Source organism: Melopsittacus undulatus, chromosome 5, assembly GCF_012275295.1.
Source record: "Melopsittacus undulatus isolate bMelUnd1 chromosome 5, bMelUnd1.mat.Z, whole genome shotgun sequence".
Taxonomy (NCBI): domain Eukaryota; kingdom Metazoa; phylum Chordata; class Aves; order Psittaciformes; family Psittaculidae; genus Melopsittacus; species Melopsittacus undulatus.
The window spans coordinates 61,958,241-61,968,858 of record NC_047531.1 but is presented as its reverse complement, the minus strand read 5'-3'; the positions used below and the strand labels follow the sequence as shown (position 1 = coordinate 61,968,858).

General features: G+C 42.6%; 2 protein-coding genes across 3 annotated transcripts; one reads left to right on the top strand and one right to left on the bottom strand.

Annotated features, from left to right (window-relative positions):
* Positions 1-2,377: 2,377 nt before the first annotated feature.
* Positions 2,378-5,155, top strand: MAD2L1 (mitotic arrest deficient 2 like 1). Its single transcript, XM_005144126.3, has 5 exons — positions 2,378-2,530; positions 2,714-2,860; positions 3,018-3,138; positions 3,738-3,841; positions 4,338-5,155. The coding sequence occupies exons 1-5, from the start codon at positions 2,455-2,457 to the stop codon at positions 4,508-4,510; spliced, it is 621 nt and encodes a 206-aa protein (XP_005144183.2). The 5' UTR covers positions 2,378-2,454; the 3' UTR covers positions 4,511-5,155.
* A 900-nt stretch (positions 5,156-6,055) lies between these two features.
* On the bottom strand, positions 6,056-10,242 carry RPL7L1 (ribosomal protein L7 like 1). Of its 2 annotated transcripts, none has more exons than XM_031044721.2 (7): positions 10,196-10,242; positions 9,688-9,796; positions 7,647-7,810; positions 7,333-7,470; positions 6,961-7,070; positions 6,506-6,718; positions 6,056-6,275 (listed from the first exon to the last, which is right to left on the bottom strand). In XM_031044721.2, the coding sequence occupies exons 1-6, from the start codon at positions 10,237-10,239 to the stop codon at positions 6,510-6,512; spliced, it is 774 nt and encodes a 257-aa protein (XP_030900581.1). In that variant the 5' UTR covers positions 10,240-10,242; the 3' UTR covers positions 6,056-6,275; positions 6,506-6,509. The 2 variants fall into 2 exon arrangements, with proteins under 2 accessions (XP_030900581.1, XP_030900583.1); XM_031044723.2 differs by lacking the exon at positions 10,196-10,242 and adding an exon at positions 9,940-10,094.
* Positions 10,243-10,618: the final 376 nt, after the last annotated feature.

Here is a 10,618-nt window from a genome sequence, read left to right as displayed (position 1 = left end):
AGACACTACTTAGTGGACTTTTAAGTTTAAGTCTTTTAAGACTGACCTTTTCAAAACTAATTAATTGGCCAAGGAAAAATAATTAATTAAAAGACAAAGGAAAATACTAGGAGCTGAGGAGAAGTACTGAAAATATGCAGCTCTTGCCATTACATTGCAGCATATGTAAGTACTAACACACCGTAAAAGGGTAATGTATTTCCCTAAAGAGAAAGAGAAAAATCAAAATTAAAAAATGCGAAGGTGTTCTTAGGGTTGTTGGGTGGTTGTGGAGAGGGGGCTGTGTTTTGATTTTTGGTTTGTTTTTTTTTTATTGTTGAAGGCAGGGAGGAACACATGGAAATCAGGGCAGAAACCAGTGTTAACTACAATACAGAACTAGGGATAGAAAACTGATCCAAACCTGAAATACCATGTCAGGTTTACTGAAGGAAGCTCAGAATGTTAACAGAGGTACTGGGGTTCACCACCATCTCTCAATACCCATCAGATCAATGCTGGCAGAAATAAAGAAGATGCCATTAAGTCTGTTGTTGATAAATATATCTGTCCAGTCACATCAACAACAGATCTTTAAGCCATCTACACTGAAATGTGGCAAAATACACCTAGTAAATCAGGAAGTATTTTGACTTTTTTCTTCCATTTGGTTTTAACAGTAAAACAGCTAGACGAGAAATGTGCAATTATCAGTCAAAAATGAGCAGCTCTCCAAAACACTCAAGAGGAAGCAAAATGAATGAAAATTCAAGTGGGGGGGGGGGGGGAAAGAAAGAAAAAAAAGCAGGGGTGGAAGGATAAGACCATTTTTGAACAGATGAGGAGCAGCATGCTAGTACATAATGTCTGAAGCAAAACTGCTGATACAGCTATATCTAGCTTCTAAAAGCTAGGAGTCAGATGAAAAATGTTTCTACTACCATAAGGCTTTGAAATACAACAAAATATTTTATTCAGAAGACTAACATATAACACAACTACTAATGATCAAGACTCAGGATAAAGGTCCTCTAGGTTAATAACTAAATTATTCAGGCTTCAGCATGATTTCAGGATATACTATTGATTTTAATAACAGCACAACAAACACTGAAACAAACTGTAATTCCTCTTAGAGCCAAAATTAGAACCACCAGAAAGTCTTACCTTTTTAGTTTGTTTTTACCATTTATTAAGACAAAATAAACAATTGTGGCATTGACTCACTCTTTAGCAGCTGGTCTACTGAGCTATGTAATGACCATGCAGTTTTTATCCTAAGCTTAAGTATCAGTTTTGAATGTCATTTTAATTTGAAGTCTGTTCCTATCCATTTTTTTTGAGGTCAGTAAGGACATCTAATACAGATATGTTGCAGATGATAATGTCTACTCATTCCAGAACCTTCAGAAAATTGTATTCAGTGAAGGATTTAATTTGCAGCTCTTCCATTCCCAACAAATCCATTAATTTTTCACTTCTTTGCCTATTAGATTGATAGTATGTGGCCAGCCAGTCAGCTTCCCCTCTTTGTGATTCTATTTAAATATTTCAACACTTCACATGTACTTGCTGTTTCACTCTGTCTCTTACCTGCTAACCTCTGACAGTCTCCTCCGTGTGACAGTTACGGCTAGCTGCAGTGTCTTCCTTGCTGTTCCTGTAATAACACCTTTGAGATGCTTCTACCAACTAGCAACCGCCCTGTAGCAGCCGCACAAGGGCGGGTGTGCCCTGAGTGATGAGCTTGTGGGTTCCCTACATTTCCAAATGCCTCTTAAACCCTTTTTTTTCATGTTACCTGCTAACGTACAGATTTAAGGGAAAAGTGTGTTCCATCCGGCTTTCCGAGGTTCTTTCTGCCTGCCTTTTGACAGCATTCGCAGCACAGACCACTTCTATTTTCGATAGCTACTGCCCAGTTTACACAGTGAGTGCTACTAAAATCACCCTTAAAACAGGTACTCGCTTAATTTCATTTGTACCTGTAAAGTATCATTTTTTTTAAGTTCAGAAGTGGCTTCACAGGGACGAATGCCTCTGAAACAGACCTTAAACAGCATTTCCATGGTGAGGACTCGCTCCATTCACACGCCGTGTTTCCCTCAGGTCCACGCAATAGCACCGCGAGATGATGCAGAATTTAACACGAGAAGACCTTTATTTCCCTAACAGATCGCTGCCAAACCAGCACCTCACAACGCTTTCTACCAGCACACAGTGCCACAGCCCCACCCCACCATACTTTCCATCACAACCCCCTCACACTTTCTCGCACAGGTCTCGCTTATGGCGCCCTCCGCGCATGCGCGCACGCCTTAAGAGTCCGCTCCCTAACGGTTGTGCGCAAGGTGGGAGGTGTGGGTTTGCTGGTGCGCGTGCTCGGCGGCCGCTTGAGGAGGCGGGGCACGGCACGGCGCGCGGCACGGCGCGGTTTGAACCGGACGGCGGGGAAGCAGCGTCCGCTCAGCTGCCATGGCTAAACAAGTGGGTCGGGACCAGCAGGGTATCACCTTGCGGGGCAGCGCCGAGATCGTCGCCGAGTTTTTCTGTAAGGGACTGCTAGAAGGGACTGGCGGGGGGCTCCGAGACCAGGCTGGGAAAAAGAATAGACTGGCGGCTAATAGGCCTCTTGTAGGGTGACATGGCCGCCGGCAGGGAAGTGGGACTGTGGCTGCCTCACGCCCCCCCCCCCCCCCCCCCCCCCCTTACCTTCCCCTTCTCCTTGTTGCAGCCTATGGAATCAACAGCATCCTTTATCAGCGGGGTATCTACCCCCCCGAGACTTTCACCCGCGTCCAGAAGTATGGGCTCACTCTCCTCATCACCACCGACCCCGAGCTGAAGAACTATCTCAACAACGTGGTGGAGCAGATGAAAGGTGGCAGAGGCCTGGACTGGGCCGGGAACCTGAGGGGGGTTCTTCAGGCTGCCAAGTTAATACTGCTGGTAGAAGGCTGCTCTGCCCTTCTTGATGTGTTTCTGCCAGTCCTTCTTATCTTTTGCACGCTGCAAGTAACTGCTATGTGTTCTTTCAGAATGGTTGTACAAGTGCATTGTGCAGCGCCTGGTGGTGGTCATCTCGAGTATTGAAAACAATGAGGTTCTGGAGCGGTGGCAGTTTGATATCGAGTGTGACAAAACCGCAAAGGATGAGAAGTGAGTAACGGTGTTCCTCTACAACTGCTCTTCCCTGTATCTAGTACCTGATAAGACCATACTTGCCATGTGCATCTGTGCCGTTCTGGTTTCTCAGTGCAGTTGAGATAGCTGTTGCTCACTGAGCATGGGAGATGTATTTTCAAACCTTACAAAGCCTTCCTTCTTTCTTACTGCTTATCCTTACGTTTGTCTGTAAACTGTATGAAGCAAACATAATCCTCATATGTGTTTTTTTTTCTTCTGTAAAGCATCAGATCAGAACTTGATTTTTAATCTTCAACAAAGTATATAAAATCCCCTACACGCTATATGCCCTTAAGTACTACTACTTTGTTGTTGTTATATCAAAATGTTTTTATCCATTCTGGACTGAGAATAAATGTCACAGTTCCTTACAAATACTGTGAAGCTTCACAACAGTAAAGGTAAACTATCACTTAACTTTTCTAAGCCTACCTATCCTAGGCCGTAGTCGCTACTATAAAAATTCTGTAACAAACAGACCAACAGAGTTGAATTAGGAGAACTGTATTTGAAAAAAAAAAACTGTCAGGATGGTAGGAACTTTCTTAACAGAGTTTTCCTATTTTTTTCAGTGAACCACGAGAAAAATCTCAGAAAGTTATTCAGGATGAAATCCGATCTGTTATCAGACAAATCACTGCCACAGTAACTTTTCTGCCACTGTTGGAAATAGCCTGTGAGTATTGACTTCACTAAAGAAATTGGTTACTTCTAGAAACCTCAACCTTCCTACTTTAGAAAATATTTTCTGCTTTGAGGCTTTTTAGTTCTTACATGTCAAATACCACCATGTATCTGGGATCACATTTTATTAGACTGAGACGAGGGCAGAACTCAGGGTAGCTTAACTAAATGAAACTAGTATATGTACTCTGAGGAACATAATTTTGTGGCTAGCTGTAGACAGGCTTGTGTAAGTAACTCTTGAATTCATATGAAGCACTCCACAGCATTTTAACATGTTTTTTAAAAAAAAAAACCTTGCATCACACTTGCTTGAGAAAACTAAAATGGCTACATATGAAAATAACCAGGACTTGTTTTTCATGTTTCAACTATTTCTTTTCCCAGAACTAGTATCAGTGTAATTTCTGCAAAGCTTGGTACACATCTCAACTCTAGAAGATGTGCCATCTTCTTATGCATGTTAATTTGTTCACACTTATTTACAGGTGCCTTTGACTTGCTGATATACACAGATAAAGATTTGGCAGTGCCAGAAAAGTGGGAAGAGTCAGGACCACAATTCATAGCCAATTCAGAAGAGGTTCGTCTTCGTTCCTTCACTACTACAATCCACAAAGTGAACAGCACAGTGGCTTACAAAAAAGATTCCTTCCCCTAAGACTTGGGGCAGGGGGTTGTACATACCTTGTTACCTTTTATAGTTTCTGTTCCTAAGGCAGCTAAGTCATGAACACATCATTACTGTTGCTTTTGCTGATACAGAAAAAAGGCAATGTGTTTGTGATGATGTGGAGCAACACTAGACTGGGCTGACATTGTTTCTAAAGGTCTAAATAAGGTATTCATTGTATTTCAACTCTTATTAAACATATGAGCTAAATTACTAGTGTTTACATGCACATTAATAGAAAAACTGCTTGAATCTGAGATTAACTGCTAGAATTGTCCTCAGATCCTGCTACTAAACTGCAATCTATTAGCAAGCTTAAGTTTACTCAGACAACCTCACTCCTGACCTGACAGTTTTTTGTGTAAAAGCCTGAGCTTTTTATTACCAGAAACAATCCTAAAACGAAGTGGCAGAACAATTCCAAAGTGACTTGTACCTCTTTACCAATGAAAGCAGCTTGTTTGTCAGGAAAGTCTTACAGAAGAAGCCTTGTATATTGATGATTGTTGGGCTTGAGATTGAGGGATGGTGTTTTACTAAGTATGTATATGTTTAATGTCTGTCAAGCATTGTCTATGTCTGCAGTTCTTGTTCTACAAAATAAAGCTTGACACTGTAGTGTTCTCTAATTCAGTCTGCAGTACTTCATCCTTTAGATGGTTTTATGAATGCTGCATTAAGTTTACAACTACTGTAGAACTAATCCCCTAAAGGCTTTGTAACTGTTTCATTTCAGTCTCAAAATCAGTGTTGTGGAGTCACTTTAAAATCCATTCATGGATTGTTTGCCCCCACTTAAGTCTTCAAAGAACAGTATAGTCACAGTGGCCTAATGATTCAGCATAGTGACTTCCATATTTGTTAAACAGCACTCCTCCTGCAATCTTTGCTCAAATGTTCAGGCTCTTCAGTGTTTTTTGTTCATGTCCTTCACCAATCTCTGCTGAAGCAGAGCATTTGCCTCTTTCCACTCTTCTAGAGTCATATACACACAATTCCTCCTGCTATAACAATATTTTTAAAAAAACCATAACTTTAAACATGTACTCTATCACTATTACAAAGTTTCTGAGCTCTTTTATCAGGAAATAGTTCTCTCTAGCAGTGTGAACCTAGCACAAGTGAAAATAAAGCCTTCTGTAAATCACTAGCATGAAAATCATTGCTTTTCAAAATAAATACAATCTAGGTACTTAAAAAATGTTACATTGTTCACTACTAGGGCTTGCACTGTAGCAACAGTGGAACACCTCCTGTTTAGTTGTGCCTGTCAGCAATATATATTGAAGAGATGACTGCACCACCACTTTAGCCTTAAGTGCACTTCAAGGCATGAAGCTTCATGTGTTTCCACTGGGGAGTACAGGATAGAAAGTGGGAGGGGAAATCAAATGTACCACATTTAAATCAGGAACTGACAACCACTGCTTTATACCAGATATGAGATCAGGAAGTGACAGGTATAGAGCCAGCAGTAATGAGCATTAAAAAAATTGTTTTTTACAGTTACAGAAGTCAGATTGCTCCAGGGAGTTCAAGTCACTCTTTCCTTGTACCAAGCGCAATTTATTTGCTTTAAGAAGGACCAGTCCGAAGTCCCATCTCCATAACCATCTGTGTATTTGATTTATAGAGAAACATACATAAAAATACATAGTCAAGAGCTAGAGCATATCACTGGACAGAGATAATGTCCATGAGAACTGCATGTGAGAAGGAACAGGGTCCAAATCCTTAAGTTTTCACAAAGACCCTGCAGAACAGTAAAGAAAAAAAAGTCACATGAATGCAGTCTCCCAGGAGCCAGACCCTTATGGAGATAGCCAACAGATTTTCTGACTCCTAATGGGACCCACACTCTCCATTATTTTCCCCACCATACACATCACTTCTGTAGAGTGAAGAATCAAAAAGAAGCCACCCTCATGTTCCTATTATTCTTAGGAAATTCAATAAAGAAGTTACACAACAGGTATTCCTCACCTGACTAGTTCAGCTGACGTATAAGCTGGTTGATTGCTTCGCCTCTGCAGCCAGGCTTACCCATTTCCTTGAGGAAACCTACTTTGTTACGTGAAGCATGGCGAGCCACTGACAGATGGAATGGCCACAGAAAATTCATTACTTTATTGAAATGCTTCCCAGCTGAATGGACCTCATAAATAAGGTCTTCCAGGCAAATAATACCACAGCCCCCTGCAGAAAAAAAAAAACTATTTAAAAAAAAATCAACCAGAAATCAGTAAAATAACAAAAAGCTGTCTGCTCCCTCCACATCCCCCCCCCCAAGATGCCAACTGTATTATCTCTCCTCACACTACATCAGAATTGCCATTCCTCCATATATAGGTATTGTAAGTTTTTTTCCCCCTCTTAGGTCACACTGCAAACTCATAACATCCTCCTCTTTCCTCAATTCATTTCTTCATTCTCCTCACCTAAATGTTCCTCTATCAGCATATTGTCTGTCAAAGGCATCCTCTTTTTCTCAACTTTGGCTTGGCCCCGTTTCAGAATGAGCTCTCGTACGGATTTCAGGTTAGGGTGCCTGTAGAAAAGAAAAAAATCAGATCTTTTAACAAAGAGACATGAGACACAGGGGAAGCCTATCCTACTTCTCTGGTGGGAAAATGACTAAGTTACATTTAGAACAATGAGAAAAGGGACAATAGTGAGTTTTAGGTATAAATGTGATGAAGTCTGGGCCATTACTGGAAAAGCCAGATATAGATTTGTGATACCAAGTGGAGAATCAAAAAGCTATGATCTTGACATGCAAACTATTACCAAGTTACAGGACTGGTACTTACCCCCATGCAACATACGGTTCCACAATCCGCAGCATCTTCAGCAATAATGGAGTCAGTTTAACAAATACTCCAGTGAACGTTTTTCTGAGCCGCAGCAACTCTATCACTCTTCTTACTCTCTTGCTCACCCCCTTAATACTGAGTCAGAAAACAAATACTATTAGTAACCAGGTTTCTCCAATACAGAAACAAAAGGCCTCAGATTACCTGCAAGGAGATATGTCTAAGTTGATCATGCTCCCTTTGCTTAGACATGATATGACAGCTACACATGGTAGCAGTAATAAAGGTAAGGAGTAACACAAGTTTCTTACTCTGCAATCCGCACAACAAAGGCTAGCTTGTGCTCCTGAGGTACAGGCATCTGCGCAGGTCTCTGTTCCATGCGCCTCAGCCGGGTGTCATCTCGGTGTTTGCGCCATGAATCTCGAACAAAAGCCTCCAGGCGTTTAAACTGGAGCTGTTTTCCCTTCTGGTGCTAAAGGCAAAACGATAAAAGGTCATCACCTTTCCCAGCAGTCTCAGGGGTTGCATCTCCAAAGGCCAAGTAAAATTCAGAACTTGATGAACTATACTCTTCTAGTTCTGGAGAAAAGTAAGAAGAAAATAAAATTGGTAATCTAAGCCCCAAAGAGACAGAACTGAGGAACAACCTACAAATTTACAAGTTGCTAGCTAGAATTCATGAACAGTGAACTGACAGTTTTTCTCTTCAAGAAAAAAATGCACTAGAAAAAACAGAACAAGACCTAGAACACTTCTAGGCATAGGAGAAATCAAATGGAAGCATCTGCAGCCACAGACAAGACAGATCTTCACAACTGCATACACAGCTCAGCCAATCACTGACAGAGCCAGAAATAATATATGTGTCTGCAGAACAGATGCTACAGAAATACCCTGGTGTGACTCAATATTACCATCCCACAGAATAAAACCAGCTTTAGAGTCCTCTTCTATTAGGGCAAACATGCAAAAACCAAACAACACCCAACCATTCAAATAACTATTAAGTATCACTAACTTAAATACAGAACATCCAGAGCGCTTAAAACAAAAAATCAGAATTATGGGAAAATTTAGAGCTTTTTTTGTTTTTGTTTTTGTTTTTTTAAGATGTTTAAATGCCTATTCTTAGCTCAGGAACGAGTCCATCCACCTCAATCATATGGTAACTACCTTGCATATTCAACTCCTGATTATTTTACATGCACTACTGTCTAAATTATTATGACATTTTAAATTAAAGGATCTGATATTATGTATCTTCTATTTCACCTTATATATCACCTATAAAATTATTCTGAATTTTCAAAACAAGAAGCCCTATTCAAAATCTCATCACTAAAGTAATTTTTCTAATTAGAATCTTACATGTAGCTATTTAACATTATCGCTTATGCCTCCATATCCACCTTAGAAATACAGCAAGCCACTGAGACATTCAAAACCACAAATGCAGTATCTACCAAAAATGGATGGAGCTTTGCACATAACTGCATCAAATCCACAGAACATAGTCACTGGGAAAGCTTTAAACCACTTCCAAGACAAGCACCTGCTATATTACCTGAGATATAGCAGCACATTTCTCAGCAATTCTTAAATGTAAAGGTTTGCTGTGCTCTGCCAGCCTGGAATCCACATGCTGTGTGCAAGGAGTCTCTGTATTAGGAACACGCGCCACCCCACACACCGAAAAAGGCTTCATGATGACCTATGCTCTAACAGATTTACCTAGTTCATGACAGACAGCAAACTCTAAACGTGCTTCAGAAAAGCACACCTTCTCCATCAAGGTTTATGATGCAAAGGTGAACTAGTTTCAGATAGTGTTAATCCCATGGCAACAAAACAACTCGTTAGTATTACATTTTATCACTTGTGGCTTTACACACAAACACCCTGATAATCACTGATCTAAAAAGGCACAACTCAGTCTTCATTAAGCTCGTGTTTCAGTGTAACAAGCCAAAAAGTGTTGTTCTCTTTACAGGCTTCAGAGACACACGGAGAAAATGCTCAACCACTTAAGAAATGGACTCATGCTTTCCCTCAAGAGATAACCCAGAAGATCATCATGCTATCAATACAGTGTCAGCACTTAGCTTTCGCCCACCCGCAGGGCTCGGGCATCCCCCTCGGAGAGAAAGCTCATTACTTATATCGTTTGTACGCCTGCAGGGAACCACGATTTCCTCCGCCGAAAGACGTGGACAGACGGCTGCAGCAGCGCTGCAAATCCGCTTTGGACTGCAATTCCTTACGACCAGGCTCCCGCTGCCGGCCGCCAGCTCCCAGCTGCACCGCCGGGCCGGGGATCGCCGCCCCACATTCCTCCAGCGAGCCCCCTACCTTGCGCTTGTTGAGGAGCGCCTGCTTGGCCTGGGTGGCCTTGATGGCCTGGTAGGCCTTCCTCTTCTTCAGCAAGTTCTCCGGCACCAGCGGGATCCGCCTCCTCGGCCTGCGGGGAAGGAGAAGCCGATCACATCCAACACCGCCGCACCCCGGCCCGCCACAGCTGGCCCGCCGCAGCCCCCAACCCTGCCACCGCGCAGTCCCTGAGGACGGCGGCGGATACCCATCCCGCCGCCACGCCACACTCACTCCTCCGCCATCTTGCCTGGGTGCTACTACCACGCGTGCGCCAGGGCTGTGCGATGGCCGGCCCTCTACAGCTCCTCCCCGTCCTTTACTCAATAAACCTGAAGCGCATCAAGGCGTTTGTATGGGGAGGGAGGCAGCGGGGTAGAGCGGCTCTCTGTTGTCCAGACCATACTGTGTTAGCGGGAAGGAGTGCGGGGAAAGTGGCGGCTTTTTGAAAGCCTGAAAGCTAACGGTGGACCCTGGAAACCCATCCTACCTCATCAGGGATTGGTTTGACACCAGGTGCATTCTCCGCCTCATTTCAGAGCTCCCGAAGAATGTTGGATGGGAAAAAAAATAGTAATAAAATAATTTTTAAAACGTGTTACCTACAAGTCCCCTCAGCTCTTAACAGCTCATGTGGCAGCTCATGCCATGGTGACATTGTGGAGGCAACCAGGGTAGGAGCTCCCTTCTCCCATACGCTTCACTGATACCAGGCAGAAATACTGGCTGCTGTGTGGTAGTGGGACAGCTGCCAGAGTGGCTGTGCTGGAAGTTACGCATCAGGCTCAGACCTGCCATGTGTGTTGTGGGAGCAAGACAGAATACACGTTTGACAACACTTCAGGCCCTAAGCACCATCCTGCTGCTGCTTCACCCCACTTAAAAAATATCAAGGCCAGTGTCACCCGTTGTG

Excerpts from the sequence above, each read along its gene's own strand:
- MAD2L1 (XM_005144126.3), top strand. The coding sequence starts at position 2,455 with ATGGCTAAACAAGTGGGTCGGGACCAGCAGGGTATCACCTTGCGGGGC. Across the intron at positions 2,531-2,713 it reads GATCGTCGCCGAGTTTTTCT|CCTATGGAATCAACAGCATC; the intron begins GTAAGGGACTGC and ends TCCTTGTTGCAG. Across the intron at positions 3,139-3,737 it reads AAAACCGCAAAGGATGAGAA|TGAACCACGAGAAAAATCTC; the intron begins GTGAGTAACGGT and ends TATTTTTTTCAG.
- RPL7L1 (XM_031044721.2), bottom strand. The coding sequence starts at position 10,239 with ATGAGGCGGAGAATGCACCTGGTGTCAAACCAATCCCTGATGAG. Across the intron at positions 7,471-7,646 it reads TTTGTTGTGCGGATTGCAGA|TATTAAGGGGGTGAGCAAGA; the intron begins GTAAGAAACTTG and ends TTTCTGACTCAG. Across the intron at positions 6,719-6,960 it reads GCTGATAGAGGAACATTTAG|GGGGCTGTGGTATTATTTGC; the intron begins GTGAGGAGAATG and ends TTTTTTCTGCAG.